This window comes from Rhinatrema bivittatum, chromosome 7 (assembly GCF_901001135.1).
Source record: "Rhinatrema bivittatum chromosome 7, aRhiBiv1.1, whole genome shotgun sequence".
Lineage (NCBI taxonomy): Eukaryota > Metazoa > Chordata > Amphibia > Gymnophiona > Rhinatrematidae > Rhinatrema > Rhinatrema bivittatum.
In genome coordinates, this window is record NC_042621.1 from 116,915,126 (window position 1) to 116,937,778 (window position 22,653).

Consider the following 22,653-nt stretch of genomic DNA (forward strand, 5'->3'; position numbering starts at 1 on the left):
CCTTACACTAAGTTTTTCATGATAGGGTGGTCTTGTAAATGCACCCTAAGTTCTTGCCTAAGGTGGTGTTTAACTTCTATCCTAACCAGTCCATTGACCTGCCATCATTCTTTCCCAGGCCCCATTTGCCCCAAAGTGAACAAGCCTGCACAGTTTGGACTGCAAGAGAACCTTGGTCTTCTATCTGGAGCCCATAAACAGTCTACCCAGCTTTTTGTTTCTTTTGACTAGTTGGAGATCGCTGTTGTCAAGCAGATAATTTCTAAGTGGCTGGCTAGCATTCTCTATCTCCTTCTGTTATGCCCAGGCGGGATTGCATCTTGAGGGCTATGTTAAGGCTCACACTGTTCAAGCCATGCATGTCCATGGCCCACTTGCAAGCAGTCCCAGTGGAGGAGATCTGCAGAGCTCTGACATGGCGTTCCATCTACTCATTCACATCTCATTACTGTCTGGATATGGATGGCCAACGTGACGTCAAATTTGGCCAATCTGTCCTTCGGGACTTGTTTTGAGGTATATAACCAACTCTATTCCTGCTTAGGGCCCATTCTTCCTGTTCAGGGTGTCCCCCCTCCTGTTACTAAGTTGTGCCTATTGGCAGTTGTTTTGGTGTTTGTTGGTCCCCTTTTTTGTTTGAGGAGCTGCCTGTAGCTAGAGATTCACCCATGTGTGAGGATTGCCATCCTGCTTGTCCTCTGAGAAAGCAGAGTTGCTTACCTGAAACAGGTGTTCTCCAAGGATAGCAGGATGTCAGTCCGCCCGCTTCCCCGTCAAGTTGAATTTGCACTTTGTGGGTTGTTCTTGTTGTTGTTGTTGTTATTATTTATTATTATTATTATTATTATTATTTGAATTCTGTTATAAGACTGAGGGAATCCTGCATGGATGCATGGTATAATGCATGTGTGACCATGCTCAGAGAGGTTTAGTAAAGTTCTAGAAAGTTTGACATACGTTTTCCGTGCCGGGCTGCATTGGATGATGTCACCTAGGTGTGAAGACTGACATTATTCTGTCCTCAGAGAACACCTGTTACAGGTAAGCAACTCTGCTTTATTTTCATAACCAGGAGTTATAAAGGGGTCAGGATCCATTGTAACTCAAAACTTGGTGGTAAGACCCAGGCGGTGCTGTGAGTGTTGGATTAAATATAGGACTTGAAAGAACTGAAAAGGAAGAGATGAAAAAGACCTGAAATGGCCTCTACCACCTTCACTGGTAGGCTAACACTGGCAAGCTGTTATTACGTGATCTCATCATCTCCCTTGGGAATATAGTTCAGGGCTGGTATATCTTTAAATTTTGAAAGTTCCTCTAATGTCTGCATAAATCTCCTCTGCTGTAATTGAATTGCCATTAATTTTCATCTTTTTTTCCCCACTGGAGAGGTAGGACAACTGTCATCCTTACAGTAAATGCTCATTCTGCTGTTTGAAGACTACCATTTCTGCCCCTTAGTTCTCTCTCTTAGGTTCTTCTACCCAGCTTCTTCCACTTATCCCTCATAGATCATATGTAACAAAATACCACAAATACAGGGAAACTATTTTCTATTAAAAGTAACTTATTTCCTCCAAAGTTTACATAGAACAGTATAGTAGTCCTCAACCAGAGGGAAATGTAAAATAACTCTGATCTGCTCTATTTTTGCAATGAGCAACCTTTTGAGGCTCTGATGAAGGTGATGAAAGGGTGTCCAGCATAGCATGACTTTTTTTTTTTTTTCTCTGTATTCCTTTCTTCAGGATACAGAATGAAAGCAGAAGAGTTTGAAATTCCTCCCTACCCTACACTGCATGCTCTATTCATGGTACCCTTTATTTCTGCAGATTACTGGTTGGTGGTATAGTGTTCGCACATCTGCATCCCACAGCAGTGCCAGTGGACACACTGGACGCAGTAATGGCCAGTCTGAAGTGGCTGCTCATGCCTGCGCCAGTATGTGTGATGAGATGGTTGTTCTTTGGAGGCTGGCTGTCCTGGATCCCACCATCAGCCCTCAGAGGTGAGTTCAAAGTGCAATAGTGTGGAAGACAAAGGTACTATTTGCAAAAACATATGGAAATAAAATGAACAATTTGAAATTTGTTTTGAGCATGTCCTACCCAACAATTTTGATGTGTATTAGTGCTCAAAGTGGAAGACATCACTCTGGTTGTAGTTGGCCATACTGTGGGGAATTTTGAATAACCCGTGGTTATGGTTGCTGTGTAATTGGGCATATAGTCCATGTGTACTGCAACTGGATTATCAAAGGGAAAATTACCTGTATTATTTACCATTGAAAAATAGAGGCCACAAGGTATGTGTGCTCAAAGCAGCCGTGCTTTGCACCTCCTGTCTATACAGGTGGCAGAGTTGAAGCAAAATGGTGTGCATACGTTTGAAATAAAATTTTGGCCTGATGTTTTTCTCTCCCCAACCTAAACAATGCATGGGAATACCTCTATTTTTTTTAACCTGCCTAAAAGCTTATGTGCTATGAAAGTCCACGCATAGTTTTAACTGTACAGAAGGCGGCAGTTTTGAGCCTACCCATTTTACATGGGTGTAAAGAGTTTTTTGAAAATTTGTTTTCAATGAGAGCAGTGATGTGATTCTCCAGAGACGAGCAATATGTAATAGTCCTCATAGGTGAGTGACATCTAACTGAGCCTGATGGGTGAAGATTTTATACAAAGCTTCTAGAAGCTTTGACATGCTCCATTGAGCAAGTTCATGTTATCCTATATCATGGACATCGTACAGGACTCCTAGTTTTTCTGAACAGTTTAACTGTCACAGTTCTGTCCTCGCAGAGGAAAATATTTCATGAGTTTTTGTTGCAGGGCCTACTGGTTCATCTTCCACCCCTGTTAGGATTGAATTGATATTCTTTGTTTTTTGTTGTCTGCCTGGTGCATTGAGATCAGTGTATTGAGTTGTATCAGTGTTTTTGTAAAACTGAGTTGTTGGTTATTTGCCTTGCTAATTTTTTGGCTGATGTCCAAAAAGCAGAAGGTGGACAGCTGCTTCAATAAATGCCCTCTGAGTAAACATAAGAACATGCCATACTGGGTCAGACCAAGGGTCCATCAAGCCCAGCATCCTGTTTCCAACAGTGGCCAATCCAGGCCACAAGAACCTGGCAATTACCCAAAAACTAAGTCTATTCCATGTTACTGTTGCTAGTAATAGCAGTGGCTATTTTCTAAGTCATCTTAATTAATAGCAGGTAATGGACTTCTCCTCCTCCAAAAACTTATCCAATCCTTTTTTAAACACAGCTATACTAACTGCACTAACCACATCCTCTGGCAACAAATTCCAGAATTTAATTGTGCGTTGAGTGAAGAAGAACTTTCTCCGATTAGTTTTAAATATGCCACATGCTAACTTCATGCAGTGCCCCCTAGTCTTTCTGTTATCTGAAAGACTAAATAACCGATTCACATCTACCCGTTCTAGACCTCTCATGATTTTAAACACCTCTATCATATCCCTCCCTCAGCCGTCTCTTCTCCAAGCTGAAAAGTCCTAACCTCTTTAGTCGCCCTTCTCTGTACCTTCTCCATCGCAATTATATCTTTTTTTAGATGCGGTGACCAGAATTGTACACAGTATTCAAGGTGGGGTCTCACCATGAAGTGATACAGAGGAATTATGACATTTTCCATTTTATTCACCATTCCTTTCCTAATAATTCCCAACATTGTTTGCTTTTTTGACTGCCGCAGCACACTGAACCGACAATTTCAATGTGTTATCCACTATGACGCCTAGAATCTTTCTTGGGTGGTAGCACTTAATATGGAACCTAACATTGTGTAACTATAGCATGGGTTATTTTTCCCTATATGCATCACCTTGCACTTATCCACATTAAATTTCATCTGCCATTTCAATGCCCAATTTTCCAGTCTCACAAGGTCGTCTTGCAATTTATCACAATCTGCTTGTGATTTAACTACTCTGAACAATTTTGTATCATCTGCAAATTTGATTATCTCACTCGTATTTCTTTCCAGATCATTTATAAATATATTGAAAAGTAAGGGTCCCAATACAGATCCCTGAGGCACTCCACTGTCCACTCCCTTCCACTGAGAAAATTGTCCATTTAATCCTACTCTCTGTTTCCTGCCTTTTAGCCAGTTTGCAATCCACGAAAGGACATCACCACCTATCCCATGACTTTTTACTTTTCCTAGAAGCCTCTCATGAGGAACTTTATCAAATGCCTTCTGAAAATCCAAGTACACTACATCTACAGGTTCACCTTTATCCACATGTTTATTAACTCCTTCAAAAAAGTGAAGCAGATTTGTGAGGCAAGACTTGCCCTGGATAAAGCCATGCTGACTTTGTTCCATTAAACCATGTCTTTCTATATGTTCTGTGATTTTGATGCTTAGAACACTTTCCACTATTTTTCCTGGTACTGAAGTCAGGCTAACCGGTCTGTTCCTGGATCGCCCCTGGAGCCCTTTTTAAATATTGGGGTTACATTTGCTATCCTCCAGTCTTCAGGTACAATGGATGATTTTAATGATAGGTTACAAATTTTTACTAATAGGTCTGAAATTTCATTTTTTAGTTCCTTCAGAACTCTGGGGTGTATACCATTCAGTCCAGTTGATTTACTACTCTTCAATTTATCAATCAGGCCTACCACATCTTCTAGGTTCACCATGATTTGATTCAGTCCATCTGAATCATTACCCATGAAAACCTTCTCCAGTACGGGTACCTCCCCAACATATTATTTAGTAAACTCCAAAGCAAAGAAATCGTTTAATCTTTCCGTGATGGCCTTACCTTCTCTTAATGCCCCTTTAACCCCTCGATCATCTAATGGTCCAACTGACTCCCTCACAGGCTTTCTGCTTTAGATATATTTTAAAAAGTTTTTACTGTGAGTTTTTGCCTCTACGGCCAACTTCTTTTCAAATTCTCTCAGCCTGTCTTATCAATGTCTTACATTTAAATTGCCAATGCTTATGCATTATCCTATTTTCTTCTGATGGATCCTTCTTCCAATTTTTGAATAAAGATCTTTTGGCTAAAATAGCTTCTTTCACCTCCCCTTTTAACCATGCCGGTAATCGTTTTGCCTTCTTTCCACCTTTATTACTTTACATAATCAACATACTATGCCTTGGGTTAAGATAGGCTCAACTTTACCATTATATATGCAAGTCAAACCCAATAAAAAAATAATGTACCTCCAGTTCTGAAAATATATAATTGGTGACTATAGACACCCCCCTCTAATAATGGAGGCAGAAAAGGATATTTTCCCCCTATACCTCACCCTACAAAAAAATTCTGGTGTCATCTAAGTAACAGCACAAATTTCCTTTACTACCAGACACATTGTGAAATACAAAATCCTGGAAAAAAAATCAGTTGGGGCATATGTAGCAAATGTGCCATATTAGAGCAGCACAGCTCACAAGACTCCAAAAACATCAACTCTACCTATGATTAGGCAGCACTGCAAATATTATACCTGTCCCTAGAACGCCAATACTTCTCCTGCTGGGAAAACACAATGAAACCAGAAGTATGCAAACAAAAAGAACGGTAATGTCAAGAAGCCAGACTTTGCATATAATGCTACACCGGAGCACCAGAGACAGACATGCATTTCCTCCTAGACCAAACCAGGCCCCAGTCATTCTTGGGGGGGACTGGGGCTAGTATTTCACACACACACCACACACACCACACACACACACACCACACACACACACACACACACCACCACCACACACACACACACCACACCACCACCACACCCCCCCCCACACACACACACCACCACCACCACCACCCCCCCCCCACACACACACCACACCACCACCACCCCCACACACACACACACACCACCACCACTACCACCACCCCCCACACACACACACCACCACACTACCACCACCCCACACACACCCACACACACCACACCACCACCCCCCCACACACACACACACACCACCACCACCCACCCCCCCCCACACACACCCCCAAGAAAAATGACAAAGGCTTGGTAGCACCCGCATAATATGGTATGTTGGGGCTTCTGAGTCTTTGTCATTTTTCTTATGGGAGGTGGATAAGAGTGGGAGCAGAAAAAAGAAGAGAGCAAAAGGTGGGAGTGAGAACAGGAAGAGGAGGTGGGATGGCTCAAGGGGTGAGAGCATGAGAGAGTGGTGATGGGGAAGGGATGTGATGTGTTGAAGGGGAGAGAAGGGAGGGTTGGGGAGAGATGCAGGATTCTGAAGAGGGAGTTGGAGAGCAAAAAAGGATGGGGAAAGGTAGGATGCTGAAAGAGAAGGGGGGTGAGGATATAAGTTGGGTACGGAAGAGAAAAAGGAGGGGGCTAATGGGGAGGCAGAAGAAAAAAATGAGGTGTGGATGCCAGGAAGACAGGTCTGCCCCAAGAAAAACAATGAAGACTCTTTGGCCCCTCAATATAATATGGTACTATGTTGTTTTTTTGGGGGGAGAGAGGGGGGGTTTGGGATGGGGTATGCGGAAAGATGGAGTGGTGGCAGGAGGGGGAAGAAAAAAACAATTCCCTCACTCACCTCCTTCATCCCATCTCTCCACAATCCTTTCATTCTCTCCCCTCACTCACCTCTTTCACTCCCACCTTCCACAATCTCTTCACCTATGTCCTTCACTCCCACCCTGTACCATAATCCTTCATCCATGTTATGCCTTCATTTCCTTTCTTATCCCTTATGACTAACAGCCCTTTATTTCACTCTTCCCCAGTATCTGCTTTCCTGTCACTTTCCCATTTTCTCAGCTGATTGCAATTTGAATTGCATGGTTGGAATAGTAGGTTAGACGTACTGGTGGCACAGTCACTGTTTTCCTGTTGCTGATGAAAGAGGGAGATTGGGGTGGCAGCAGATGCGTGGAGCCGGGGGCATTTGTTTCATCACCCCCCTCCCTGCAATATATAATTTCCATTTCCAGCCAGACTATTAATATTTTTTGTTGAGTACACAAGTGTCTGGTATTATCTGGACCATTATTTTGAGTATATATAATTGTGAGCCAGCCTAGTGGCTCAAGTTTGTTTTTTTTTTTTTTTTTTAATTTTACCTGGCTGCTGCCCCTTTAAAATGCAGTTCTGGGGGTGGTGGGGGACCCAGCCTGGCCCACTATTATTTTTAGGACAATTGGACCAAATCAACTGGTGGGGAGAGAAAGAAATCAGACATGCATCCTACATCTTTTTATCTGTGCAGGCACCACAAACAGGTACCAAACTCACCAAGAGATCAGCTTACAGGAAGTGCTCCAGCAAGTTTTGAACCTGTTCTCAATGCCAGAAATGATGGAAAAGAATAAACAGCAGTGGCAGCTGAAGGACAAGGTTCTACTGCAGTTTTTGCTCTCCTAGCAGGGTTGGATCCTGTTTATGAGGCACATTGTGGGCAGCCACTTGAGCAGTGCTGAGCAACTATGTGCGTGTGCAGCTGCAGTGGGGAAAACTAGTCCGGGAGAGCACAGTTGCAGCCTAAGACAATTTGCCATTACTGGTGTAAATTTTGGTGGGGCCATGGCCCCAGCTACCTCACTCCGTTCTGATGCCTATGAGTAGGATAAAAGTTTTTCAGGAAATAAACTGCACTCTGAAATTCCAAGGGTAAAAGGGAAGAGTATAGTAATTGGGATATATTATTGCCCACCTAGCCAGGATGAGGATGCAGACTGTAAAATGCTAACAGATTAGACTGGCTAGTAAAATGGGCAACACAATAACAATGGAAGACTTCAATTCATAAGAACATAAGAAAATGCCATACTGGGTCAGACCAAGGGTCCATCAAGCCCAGCATCCTGTTTCCAACAGTGGCCAATCCAGGCCATAAGAACCTGGCAAGTTCCCAAAAACTAAGTCTATTCCATGTAACCATTGCTAATGGCAGTGGCTATTCTCTAAGTGAACTTAATATTCCTCGAATATTGTTTGGGTAAATGTCAGACAAGGACATGCAAGGGAAGTAAAGCTCCTAGATGCCGTCAATGATGCTTCATGCAGCAATTGGTCTTGGAACAAACGAGAGGGGGAATTATATTAGATCTAGTTCTCAGTGATGCATGAGGTCAAGGTGGTGGATCCACTTGGCAGCAGTGATCATAATATAATTAAACTTGGAACAATTTAAAAGTTTAAAACTTGCAGGAGGCATGAGCTTTGTTTAAAATTACCATCCCTGAGGCTCATACAAAATGTATTTCTTGTACACTGTCTAATGGCCTAGCAGGGACCATAAGGTAGAAGGCACCCAAGGCTAGTTTTCCTTGAGTCCCTCTTCTGGGCCAGAAGTTCAAGAAATTTCTGATCAGAAGAGATGCAAACATATCTACCACAGATGTTCCCCACTTGCAGAATATTTGACTTGCATTTCCTCTGTCCAAGGACCATTTGTGAGGTTCCAGGAAACCAACTCAAAGGTCAATACAGTAAAGTGCGGCCGTGGTTACCCTGCTCCTAACCCACTTTCTACTCACTTTTCGGCCGCGTTAGTCCAACCCGCGATACACTATCCCCTTTCACCCATTCTTACCGCCTCTTTAAATCACCGGGTAACCCCTTCCGCCCGCGGCATGTATATTAGATGTAAACGAGCGAATTAGCTATTCCCTCCCATACAGTAACACACGCCCCGACTATCGCTTTTTTAATCTGCTGTTTTGCCGCGCGTTTAACCTGCTAACTTACCGCCTACTCTTTCCCCTGCGTTAGAGGCAGGGGTAAGGGTAGGCGGCAAACTTTCCCCCAGCCCCCGCTCACCTGCCCTGGCCGCGTCCATGGGTGCTGGTCTCCGGGGCAGCCCCAGTCCTCTCCCCTCCTCCTGAAGCAACGAAAGGGGAAAAAAGCGAAAAAAAAAAAGCGAAAACGAAAAAAAAAAGTAGCAACGAAGTGGACGATTCTCCTACACTCGGGATTGCCAGTCCTCTCTCCCCTCCTCCCGAAGCAAGGCGCTTAAAGCAGCCTTGCATTGGGAGGAGGGGAGAGAGAGGACTGGCAGTGTAAAGCAACGAAGCGACTTACTCTTCTTGCAGCCCCCCTCCGGAGACGGACATCGGCGGAGACGGACCGCGGCTCCCCTGCCTCCAGCTGCCGGCAAAGATGGATGCCTGCACAGGGGAAAGCGACCCCTGTGTAGGCATCCATCTTTGCCGGCAGCTGGAGGCAGGGGAGCCGCAGTACATCTCCGCCGATGTCCGTCTCCGGAGGGGGGCTGCAAGAAGAGTAAGTCGCTTCGTTGCTTTACACTGCCAGTCCTCTCTCTCCCCTCCTCCCGAAGCAAGGCTGCTTTAAGCGCCTTGCTTCGGGAGGAGGGGAGAGAGGACTGGCAATCCCGAGCGTAGAAGAACCGTCCACTTCCTGGTACCTGTCATTTCAAATGTCATTTGAAATGACAGATACAAGCGTGTCCGTGAAGCGTTAGGCCAGCCCACCCGGGATACTGTATAGCGCTCTATACAGTAAAATGGGTTGCGCGGGCCTAACGCTTCTTGGACGCAGCTTGCATTTGCAAGCTATTTACATACAGTATCGAGCAGTAGGTGAGCCAGACTGTGCGTGCGGCAACTGCGGGTGCGCCCGGCACTAACGCAGCTCTTCCTACCACTCCTTACTGTATCGGCCTGTCAGTTTGTCAGCCAGGACATTCTCTTAGCCTTTGAGGTACATGGCCCTTAGGACCATCCCTTGATAGATGGCCCAGGCTGACATCTGGACAGCTTCCTGATACAGGATGTTTGATCTTGTGCGTCCCTGCTTGTTCACATAGAATATTATTACCTAATTGTTCTCATCTAGACAATTTTGCTGGCCATCTAATCTCTGAAAGCCTTGTCCATAATTTCTGGACTCAGGGCCAGGGCAACAAGAACACTCAGACTCAGTACAATGGTACAAAGTAAAATTTATTTGGCTTTACCAAGTGTTCCAGGGAGATGAGGTATGCTAAATGCCCTCTATCTTTCAAAATAACTAGCATCTCATCTCATACAGGAAGAGAACCTTCTTTTATAGTTAAAATATACAGTATTGCCGAAACTTCCAGAATGGCGTGACTGTCCAAAGACTTATTTACAAAGATACATTATGCTGTTGTCATGACAATCTATCATGTATAGGAAATGCTTGTGAGGATCACTCCCCCCAACTGAGAATTCTTCTAAACCTGTTCATTCTCCCACCATAAAAGTTCCTTTATCAACATGGCTTTGATGGCCTTTGTTCTTCTGTTCTTCTCTTGATATTCTTTGTTGTGTAAACAGATAGCAAGTCTATGGCCTGAATAGGAAGCTCGGCATGAATTCCGTTTTCTGGAGCCAGGACTTAATTAAAACTGTACCCTCAGGTGCATCTTCATTCACCTGGCTCCTGTCCGTTGAGGTAGGCATCTGCAAGACAAAAGCCTGCATCCTGGACCCAGCTACCCTGTATTGTGGTGCAAACATTGTCATTGATGCCTTCCTGGCCTTTAATTATATGCTTTGCAGAGCTTACAAGTTTCCTAAATCTTCCACATCCTTCGAATCTGTGATAGTCAGAAAGTCACTATATTTCAGCAGTTGTCAGTATGAATCAGCCCTCAGAGGATTCTGGGAATGGCTGAATAAGCCATAATTCTGAACCAGAATTATGAATTATATCAGCCTTTAGAGAAGGGGTAGGCAACTCTATTTGACTGTCACAGGTATCGTTTTAGGATATCCACAATGAAGATACATGAGCTATATTTGCATACAATGGAGGTAGTGCATACAAATATACTTAATATTCATTGTGGATAGCCTGAAAACAAGATCTATTTGTGGCACTTCAGGACCAGACTTGTCTATTCCTGCTGTAGAGCATATCATAGTACCCTTAACTCTAGGGCAGGGGTCCTCACACTTTTTGAGAAGGGTCACATAGGACATTTTTTTTTCAGAATGAAGACTTTTCTAGTACTGGGAGGTTTGGGAGGTGTCTGTGTAATAGTGATAGGAGGGTTCTTCTTCTAAAGGGAATGGGCACAAACTGGTAGTATATAAGGTGCCTCCATCAAGCACTGAGGGGAGTCTGAGAGAAGATGAAGAATTTGATTTTGTTTTATTTCCTGGGAGACAGATAAAAGCAGCAGATAGCTGTGCCCCTGTTCAGGGGTTCTAGCAGTGGATTGTGGAAGAGGGAAAACATTTCTGTAAGATGGGGAGTGGACCTGGGAACTTGCAACCACTAGATGCAAGTGGGAAGATTTGTCTTGGTGCCATCCTGTTAGTACTTTATTAAGTCCTTCCTGAAACTTCTCACTTTCCCTTGGGTTCAGAAGTGACAAGTTTTTTGGTAGAAAGTAAGGGGTGTCTTGGAGATATTGGGACTTAAGAATCATAAGAATTTTGCCTGCAGCAGTGGGTTTAGAAAATCTGCAAAAACAGTAAGCTGTTTTCTGGAATTTGTATTTATTTTTTTGTTGTTTTTGTTTGGGACTTTGCCAGTTTTTCCAGTAAACTTTTCTTTTGTTTGGAGCATATGTTGTGTTTGGGTTTTTTATGCCTTTTGAACCCTGGTAGCCTTGCCCCCATTCCATGGGATCCAATTGTCTTTTTCCCAGGGTTCTGCAGGATTGGGAAGTGTGCTCCTCCCCTCCCCCTCGGGCAGAGAGTCTTCTGTATGCTTAGCCTCCACTCTCTCTAGTGGTGAAAACTTGCCAAAACTCAGGAGAGACTGGGGTCCATGGTTCTCATAAATTCCATTGGCTGAGGAAAGTTTGGTTTAACTTCCTCCAGAACCAGTCAGGTTGGGGAATTCTCACTCTTATCACTCAGAACCAGGGAACACTAGGTCTTCTCAACATCTGGTCCTTAGCCTTCACAACCTGGATATTGAGAGGGTAACATTAAATCCCTTAACTTATCTGAAGATGTTTCTCAGATTCTTCTGGCCTATTGTACATTTTGCAGTCTGGGCTGAAAACTATATCTTTCTATTAGAGTTCATATCTGAGTAATTGGCACTTATCAGCATGTAAAAGGTAAACCCATTTCTTTACAGCCTTTGGTTCTCAGGTTCATGCAGAGCTTCATTTGAAGCCTCCCATTAAGACTCACACTGTGTCTTGGAACCTCAACATGGTACTCTCAGCTGATGAAGGCTCTCTTTGAACCATTAGACTCCTGTGAGCTGAAGTATCTGACCTGGTGGTGATCACTTTGGCATGCAGAGTTAATGAGTTCCAGGCACTGGTGACTTATTTATTTTTTTAAGGCTTTTCTATACCGGCATTCATGATACAATCATATCATGCTGGTTTACAGATAACAGGGGAGTGAAAACTTTGTTCATTTAACCAGTGCAGAAGAAGCAAAAAAGTTACAATATAACAAGGTCGTTGAAACTGGGGAATGAAGGAGAATAAGAATAGATAGGAATAAATATAAACTTTACAGAGGTAGATTATTTACATTGTGCAGTAATGTCTCTTTGTGGTTAGTATTTACATTGTCCCGTTAGGTCTCAATGGGTGGAAGACTTATCCATCTTATACTAAGTTTTTTGTCATAATAGGTTGGCTGTGCACAAACGTCCTAAGTTCTTGCATAAGATAATGTCAGATTTTCACTTTAACCAGTCAATTGTCCTTCCAACATTTTTCCCCAGGCCACATGTCCATGAGAGTAAATGAGCCATGTACAGTTTGTTTGGCAAAAGAGCCTTGATCTTCTGTGTGGAGCGGACTGAAGTCCTTAGAATGTCCATCCAGCTTTTTGTTTCCTTTGACCCTCAACAAACCTGGAATTGCCATAACTAAGCGCATCTCCTTTCTTAATGGATAATGGATTGCATCAGGCAGGTCTGACTCTAGATGGGCAAATTAAGGCTCAAAGTATGAACCATGTATGGCCCACCTGAGATTGCAGGGCTGTGATGTGAAGATCAGTCCACACATATATATCCCATTACTGTTTTAAGACTCCTAACATGACAGTCTTCCTGAGGAGTATATTTGAGGTTTAGAATCAAAGCCATCACAACATGGCCCATCATTGTTATTTCCAGGTTGCTTCTGTATAATAAAGAAAAAAAAAAAGGCTCCTTGCCACCAAACACTTCTGCCCATTGGCAAGGTTTTCTGGTGGTTCTTTCTCTTTTTTTTTTTTCAATGGGGCAACTTATAGTTTGGGATTCCTCACCTGTGAGGACTGCTGATTCCTGCTTGTCTTTGGAGAAAATGAACATTGCTTACCTGCATCAGGTGTTCTCTGAGAGAGGCAGGATATAAGTCCTTACAAATCCACCCACCTTCACTTGGAGTTGGATCCTGTGCTCGGTGTTAGCTATTTTATGAACTGAGAGAGCCCTGCTTGACATTTTTGATGTGGGTCAGAGTGCACATGCTTAGTGAAGCACATCAAAGCCTCTAGAAGCTTTGTAGTAATTTTCACTGGCTGGTTTCTATCAGATGTCACCCACCTTTGAGGACTTACATCCTGCTGTCCTCTGAGAAGAATCCCTGTTACAGGTAAGCAGCTTTCGCTTTCCCAGATCTTGAACATGTCTCAGCATTTGGAAGGTTGTATGTCTGCTTACTCCACTACTAAAATCCTGATACTACACTTATATGTCCAACAGCATTCTCTTCTGTTTCAGGCCTGAACTATTGCATAGCTTTACAAATGTATTTCATACCTCATCTGTAGTATCCTCTGAGCAGGGTTATGACATACTGATAGTGTGTATTAATCTTGACTTGATATGTCAAGCAAGTACTGGAATGCCACATATCTCTGCCAGTACATCTAGGTTCTGGCCTGTAGCATTCTTTCTTTTTCCATTATTGAGCTCCTCAAAGTCTGCTACTGCAAATCATTCTTGAACCTTCAGCACCCCTTTCTGTTATTATTACTCCAATTATAATCATGACCTGTTAGTTGACAAGAGATGTGGATTTGTGGTTCCAAAAGACTTTGTGTGTAGTTTCAACAGTATCCTGTATCAGTTTAAAACATTGTTTGCTTTGTTCTATTGCTATTTAGGCGCAGAGATTTGTGTGCTCAACTCAGACAGTGGCAGCTGAAGGTCATTGACAATGTCAAGAGGGGACAGCACAAGAAATCTCTGGACAAACTCTTCCAAGGGTTCAAGCCAGCTGTGGAGGCTTCCTACTTCAATTGGGAGGAAGCATACCCCATCCCTGGTATCACATACAATAGCTCAGACAAGAAAAACTCTTTCTGCTGGGTGAAGGCTATCCAACAGCGGAACTGCCGTTTTCAATGTTCTGAAACCACCTGTGAGGCTGGTAGGTTGAACAATCATGAAACATGTATGCATCATGGGGAAAGATCTCGTCCATCCTCCCAGGAGTTGTCTGTCCGGCCCAAAGAACTCATTGTGAAGCGCAAAGTGTCTTCTGATGCTTCCCAGAGGGTTTTGAGACGTCTATCAGCAGGAGACGACAAACTGACTTACAAATCGGCTGTTAGCAAGACCAAATTAACATCAGGGAAGTGCTTAGCTGGGAAACATAGCAGCAAACGCCGGATGAGCAGTGAAGACAGCTCGCTGGAGCCGGACTTGGCAGAGCTGAGTCTAGATGACAGCAGCCTGGCACTGGGGGCAGAAGCTTGTAATACCTTCATCTTTACAGAGTCTCCTCTCAGCAGGAGTTACAGGGACAATTTTGAAGATGAAGGAGGAGTGTACTTCTCGGAGGGGCCTGAACCCAGTGCAAGTAATAGCCCTTCTGCCAAAAATTCAGCAAAGGACCCAGTGGTAGAGGCAGGTGGAAGTGGTGAAGAGGATCATGGCTCTGCTGAGGACAATGGTGGAAAAAGTTTAAAGCCAGAGGAGATTGGAGAGAATGGAGCAGTAGGGGGAGATGGAGAAGGAGGAAGAGACAGAAGAGAGGAAGATGATGACTACCAGGCATATTATTTGAACCCCCAAGAAGCAGTAAAAGAAGAGGAGAAAACAGAGGGAGGACCTGAAGAGGAGCAGGACATTTTTGCTGGGATAAAGCCCCTGGAGCAGGAGAACAGGATGGAGGTGAGGTCCTTATTAGTGTAATATCTATTGCATTGCCTTATTGGGAAGTGATTCAGTTATGGTGTGATGGGGATAACTTGATGCATGTCTTTAATCTTGATAGAATGGAGAAAAGGGGTTGATCCATGATTGCATGGGGAGATTTTAATGCATGGTGGGGTGGGCAGGGTGTAAGTCATGACAGGATTTGGAAGGTGGTTTTTAGCTGTTTTACTATGCATACGGAAGGGAGAATTTACATATCTAAATAGGTGCTTAGGTTGAAAAAGGTTTATCAGGGCCAACCATTTCCTAACATCAGAAGAAAGCAAAGAAAATAGCATCTGTAGGAATTCATAACTGTTAATATGATAATTTGGCACTTTTCTCTTACTTTAACTACAAGCCTACTGTTTTTTTTCTTCTAAAATCTTGTCTAATTTACATTTTAAATTTAGTGTGTTAACTATGGCAAAAATATGGAATATTTTTGAACCCAGTGAAATATTTTTCCCATTATTAATGAACCCTTTCCTCTGAAGGTGCTGAAATCATTTCCCCTTGACTTTAGAGCATGTCCCCTTGTTTGTTTTGCTCCTCAGGTGAGGAGATCATCTGAGATCCCTGTATTGATCTATTTGCACACTGATTAGTTTACTCTTCAATGCCTTTACTATAAGGTAAAATTACTCCAGTTCGCCAATTTTTCAGTAAGTGCAAGTTTTTGTGGCCTCTTGTTAGTAGTCATGTTTGTACCTTTTCTAACATTTTGATCTCCTTTTTGAGGATGAGACCATAAAACTGAGCTCTGCTCTCCAAATATGACCAAACACCTTATATGGTGGAAGGATAACATTCTCCCAGGACAAGCAGCATGGTAGTCCTCACATGTGGGTGACGTCACTGAACGGAGCCCTATCACAGAAAACTTTTCTGTCAAAGTTTCTAGAACTTTTGACTGGCACACTGAGCATGCCCAGCATGCCATAATCCCTGTAGCCACAGGGGTCTCCCTTCAGTCTCTTTTGTTTCCGCGCTGCAGTTTGCCTCACGGTTAGGAGCTCTGTGAGAACTCTCTCTCAAAAATTTTCCTTACAGAAAAAAACTTGAAGATTACTTTTTTAAAAAGTTCCCTCATAGGGGTCTCCCATCGCGATACTGTTTTCATCACTTGGTGAGTAAAGAATCACCATCTCCGGTTGGTTCCTGCCCACCTCTTTTTTTTTTTTTTTTTTTTTTTTTTTTTTTCGGTGTCCGCAGGCCATTTATCATTTTGGACCTCAACCTCTGCCATCATGGCAACAGGTTTCCGAAAATGTCTGGAGTGCCCTCATACCATGTCGACTCCATCGATGTCCACTCAATCATCACCGGAGGAGCATTGAAGAATCTGGTCATCAAACCTCGTCGGGAGCACCAGGGCAGCGTGACCGCCAGTCATAGACTCCATCTAGGGCATCCATATCACCTTCCTCAGTGCCGGAGAAAGACTGGACCGAGCATCGAGGGAAGCACCGGCACCGACGCGCGTTTACTCCCGGTGCCGGCACCGACAACACATCGGCCTCGACGGCTATTGAGCCAATTGCGAAGAGGACACAGGTAGAGGAGCCGTTAACCCCCTCTCCACCTGAGAAACCAAGGCAATCCCCACTGATATCGGTGCTGGGTACTGAGCCCCCACAAGTTCCTGTGGAGGTGCCAGTAGCGCCTAGCCTGCCTCCCTCTGTAGCCGAGATATCTACACCAGGGAGGAACTGGACGGTTTCATCTGCCAGGCAGTGCTCGATGCTCTCCGAGACTTACAGCCATCGATGCCGACACAGACACCAGAGCCATAGATATTTGCACCGTTGCTAACCCGATTGGATATACCCATTGGTGCCCTTCTAACACAACCTGGGCCACCGATGCCAAAGCAACCCGCAGAGCCTCTGAAAGCCCTGATTCCCATTCTGGGGTCCTCCAGAAGACGAAGGCACGGACTCCAGTCCACTTTCAACACCGATTCCACCGATGCCGGAACCGATGCCTGGTCCATCAGGGCTCTCGGGGTCAAGAGGCCCTTCGTTTTCCCTCAATGCCTTCGGTGCCGCCGAAGTCCAAATCTGTGCCACCGCATCTTCCATCAAGGCAATCAAAGGATCCATCTGTGCCAAAGCATCCTACAGTACCAACCTTCTTCCCTACCTCAGGATCTCGACTAGAGACCCTTTCTGACACATGGGAAGATGTTGACACAGACACATCTATGGAGGATATCTTATCAGAACAATCTCCTCCGGAAGAAAGGAGAAAATCTCCCCCAGAAGACCACCTTTACTAATTTTGTAAGGGAGATGTCAGAGCAATCCCCTTTGACCTGATTACAGAGGAGGACACACGCCATAAAACATTGTAAGTTCTCCAATTTCATGCTCCGAAAGAAATTATGGCTATCCCTGTCCACGAAGTGCTAGTGGATCTCTAGCATCATCTCTAGGAGCATCCTTGTACTGTCCAGCCAGTGAATAAGAGATCAGATGCAACTTATCTGGTACAACATATTCCTGGATTCCAAAAGCCACAATTACCCCATCAGTCCATGGTAGTTGAGTCCGCACAGAAGAAGGCTAGAAGACTGTGCCCTCACTCTTCAACACCTCCTGGCAAAGACCAAAAATTCCTTGACATTTTAGGTCGCAAGATGTTTCAGGGCTCTATGCTAGTGTCACGCATAGCTGCATACCAACTTTACATAACACAGTATCAAAGGAATCTCTGGAAGCAGGTTCAGGGAATAGCCGACTCTCTCTTCCCCAACAACAGCAAGATAGCCTCAATGCCATACTACAGAAAGGCCTTGAGGCTGGGAAGCATGAGGTTCATGCTGCTTACTACTCCTTTGAAACAGCTTCTCGCTTGTCGGCGACTGGCATCAGTGCCAGGAGGTGGGCCTGGCTGAAAGCATCTGACTTGAGACCTGATTTGCCATGTACCGGTGAAAACCTATTCTGAGACAAGATACAAGACGCAGTGGCTCGACTTAAAGACCATAATGAGACCCTGCGGCAATTATCCACAGTTACTGCCGAGGCCCCTTCCTCTGCAAGAAGATCCATGAGAAGGGACCCTAGAAAACCATTTTATCGCCCACGCAGATACTACCCATCTACATCTCACGTGAGGCCAACCAGGCTGTCTCAGAGAGCACATCCTCAACAGCCCAAAACATCCAGGCCTCAGCCACCACCTCAAACAGGCCAAGCCTCTGGATTTTGAAACCTATCCAGAGAACAGCAGCCGCTCCACAAATCCAAATCCAGATTTGCCAGTAGGAGGTCGAATTCACCACTTCATAACAAACTGGCTCAACATTACCACAGAAAACAACAAGGCAGGCAATCTAAAAAAGCCATGAGGAACAACAAAGGAATAGATGCCCAAATAGTCTTTTCCAAATACTTTAATGGGTGGAGAACCAATTGATAAAATTTGCCTGACTCAGGCCAAGTTTCGCCACCTTTTAGTGGCTGCCTCAGGGGCTCAAAATGACTTCTCGAATTGGAGAATTGAATTGCAATGGATCACATATGAAATGATATACATTCACATGAGTAGAGACTATACATGCTGACCTGCAGTCAATACGTATGCGGCACCATTGGTTGAATGGAACCGTCAGTTTTAAGTGTAGTCTGCTTCATTAAAGTTACATTGGCACTGTGGATGATTTTGAATACACATTTCATATGTGATCCATTGCAGTTCAATTCTCCAATTCAAGAAGTCATTTTGAGCCCCTGAGGCAGCCACTAAAAGGTGGCGAAACTTGGCCTGAGTCGGGCGAATTTTATCAATCGGTTTACATGTCTCCACCCATTAAAGTATTTGGAAAAAACTATTCGCGCATCTATTTCTTTGTTGTTCCTCAACATTACCACAGACCAATGGGTTCTATCCATCATTACCCAGGGATACCATCTAAACTTCCTCATGGTACCCCCGGATTCACCACCCAATCCAGTGTGGATGCAAAAAGATCACACAACCCTTCTAGAGTCAGAACTGTCCACCCTTCTGGGCACCAGGGCTGTGGAACCCGTTCTACTCCCGCTATTTTCTCATTCCAAAGAAATCAGGCGGCCTCTGCCCCATCTTAGACCTCCATAATCTCAACACATTTCTACGGAAAGAAAAATTCAGGATGGTGTCCTTGGGCACCATGCTTCCCCTTCTACAAAACTGAGATTGGCTGTGTTCTATGGATCTTCAAGACGCGTACGCTCACATTCCAATATTCCTGCATCACCACAAATACCTGCATTTCCTAGTGGGACATCACCATTATCAGTACCAGATTCTGCCTTTCGGTCTTATCTCGACACCCCATGTATTTACAAAGTGCCTAGCAGTTGCTGCGGACCATCTATGCAAGAAAAGCATACACTTCTTTCCTTACCTGGACGACTGGCTCATCAAGAGTCAATCCAAGCAAGCTCTTGACGCTCTCAAGCTCGCTGTCAATCTGCTACACTCGTTGGGATTTCTCATCAACTACCAAAAATTCCATCTGACTCAATCTCACCTCCTAACTTTCATCGGAGCAGATTTGGACCCACAGTGGCAAAGGCCTTCCTGTCCAACGACCGCGCAGACGCATTTTCCAAGCTAACTACGTCTCTGCGCACAAGACACTCGGCTTTAGCTCAACAATTCCTAACGTTACTGGGCCACATAGCTTCCACGGTCCACATCACTCCTATGACCAGATTTGCCATGAGTAAAACCCAATGGACTTTGAAATCTCAGTGGATCCAAGCCACTCAACCTCTGTCAACCCAGATTCATGTAACCCACCAGCTACGTCAATCACTTCTCTGGTGGACAAACAAAGCCAACTTGCTGACAGGTTTACCCTTCCAGCAACCAGTTACACAAGTGACCTTAACCATGGACGCCTCCAACTTGGGTTGGGGAGCTCGTGTGAACAATCTTCAAACTCAAGGTACTTGGATGAAACTCATAGCAACATTTCAGATCAACTTCCTAGAGCTTCGAGCTATACGTTATACCCTATATGCATTCAAGGACTGCCTTTCACACAAGACCTTTCTCATACAGACAACACAGTTGTAATGTAGTATCTGAACAAACAGGGCGGCACAGGTTCTTTTCTTCTCTACCAAGAGGCTGCACAAATCTGGTCCTGGGCCTTTGTACACTCAATACATCTACAGGCCATTTATCTACCAGGCATACAGAACGTACTAGCAGATCGCCTCAGTCGACAGTTCCATCCCCACGCGTGGTCTCTGGATCTTGTGGTAATGGACAGAATCTTCCAACACTGGGGTCACCCAATAATAGACCTCCTTTGCATCCAAACTGAATCACAAAGTGGACAGATTCTGCTCCCTGCACAAGCAAAAAAACAAGCTAGCCATGGATGCCTTCGTTTGCCCCTGGAACACAGGCCTCCTGTATGCATATCCCCCGATACCGCTGATAGCAAAAACTCTCGTGAAACTACAACAGGACAAAGGGTCAATGATACTCATAGCCCTGTATTGGCCTTGACAAGTTTGGTTTCCCATGCTTCTCGACCTCTCTATCAGAGAACCCATTCGCCTGGGCACAGCGCCTACTCTCATAACTTAGAACCAAGGCATGTTACGCCATCCGAACCTTCAGACCCTATCCCTCACAGCCTGGACATTGAAAGCTTGATCCTGCAACTGCTCAACCTTTCATCCAATGTCTCACAAGTGCTTGTAGCTGCACGAAAGCCTTCCACACGAAAATCCTATCATTCTAAGTGGAATAGATTTTACCATATGGTGCACGCAAAAATGTATCTACCTTTTTTCCTGCCCCACTCTCTCTATTAGACTACCTGTGGCACCTTTCAGACTCTGGTCTCCAGACTTCTTCGGTGAGGGTACACCTGAGTGCCATCTCAGCGTACCACAAGGAAATTGGGGATGCCCCGGTAATAGCGCAACCCCTTGTGAGCCGGTTTGAGGGGCCTTCTACAACTTAAACCCCCTCTACGGCCACCAGTCACTGAATGGGACCTAAATGTAGTATTTATACAAGGCTCATGCACTCCCTGTTTGAGCCTTTGCACTCCTGCGATGTTAAATTTCTTACATGGAAAGTTCTCTTCCTAGTAGCCATTACATCTGCGTGAAGGGTTAGTGAGTTACAAGCACTTGTCACCCTATACACGGTTCTTACATGACCAAGTGGTCCTCCTTACTCGCCCTAAATTCCTTCCAAAGGTGGTAACCGACTTTCACCTGAATCAGTCTATAGGCTTACTCACCTTTTTCCCAAGACCTCACTCTCAGCAGGGCGAGAGGGTTTTACACACCTTGGACTGTAAGTGTGCACTTGCATTTTACCTAGACCGCACTGCAGTCCATAGGAAATCCACCCAACTCTTTATTTCTTTCGATTAAAAACAAACTAGGATTTGCAGTGGGCAAACAAACACTCTCCAATTGGCTAGCAGACCGTATTGAATTCTGCTATGAGAAAGCAGACCTTCCTCTCCAGGGACAAGTGAAGGTGCACTCAGTGAGAGCCATGGCAACCTCAGTAGCACACTATTGTTCGGTACCGATTGCTGAGATCTGCAAAGCTGCAACATGGATCTCTCTTCACACATTTGCAGCACGTTACTGCCTAGACAAGGAAGGACGTCAAGACTCTGCCTTTGGACAATCTGTCTTGAAGAATTTATTTCCAGTATAATCCCAACTCCAGGGAGAACAAAATGGCGTCGTGAGACAAAGACACGGCGAAACAGTGCTCCTGACTCGTTTAAGGTTTTTTTGCCTTTTTGAAGAAATGCCGCATACAAAAAGGCACCCTGAAATTTCCCCCTACTAAAGCTTCACGCCTCTCGATGACCAAAGACAGAGCTTTTTCGATAGCTGGCCCATCTATCTGGAATAGCATCCCTTCAAGTCTCAGAGTGGAGCCTTGCCTGTTAACTTTTAGAAAAAGACTTAAAACCTGGCTCTTTCACCAAGCCTTCACCGACCCACCAGACAATCACTAGTTGTCCTTCACGCTTACCCGTTATGATGATTATACTCACGAATGGACTCTGACTCTCCCAGGTTAAAGCACCATTAAGCTTTAACCCGTACGCCCTATGGCATCACTTCATATTTATTTCCTGCCTTTATCTTCTTTCCAGCTTGTTGCAAGCTTCCAAGTTCTCTTCCCTGTTGATTGTAACTTTTTGACTCATTCCTACTTACTGTTTATCTTTCGTTTACTTGAATAGTTACCCCAGTTTTTTATTCTTGTTAATTGTAAACCGATCCGATATGGTTATTTACTATGAAGGTCAGTATATAAAACTGTTAAATAAATAAATAAAAAGAAAAGATAAGGTAGGGTACCTCGCCCCCCCCCCCCTCCCCAGAAGCCTACCTTACACCAAAGGAAGATACAGGAGTTCTATGCCGCAGCGGCAACAGCTCCGGGAGAGTCGGCTGCAGCGCCAGAGGAGAAGCAAGCTCAGATGCTGCTCCGCGAAACACCTCTCAGCCCCAGAGCGCCGGCTACTCCTTCACCTCCTGCCCATTCCAGCGCGACATGACCGGCCTTTACCCTCGGACGGATGG

General features: G+C 44.6%; 1 protein-coding gene across 1 annotated transcript in view; it reads left to right on the plus strand.

Moving 5' to 3' along the window:
- ZSWIM8 (zinc finger SWIM-type containing 8) overlaps window positions 1–22,653 on the plus strand; it is a 328,217-nt gene that overhangs the window by 120,989 nt on the left and 184,575 nt on the right. The window contains exons 10-11 of the mRNA XM_029608976.1: window positions 1,833–2,008; window positions 14,041–15,052. Coding sequence (XP_029464836.1) covers window positions 1,833–2,008; window positions 14,041–15,052 — 1,188 coding nt within the window. The remainder of the gene's footprint in view (window positions 1–1,832; window positions 2,009–14,040; window positions 15,053–22,653) is intronic.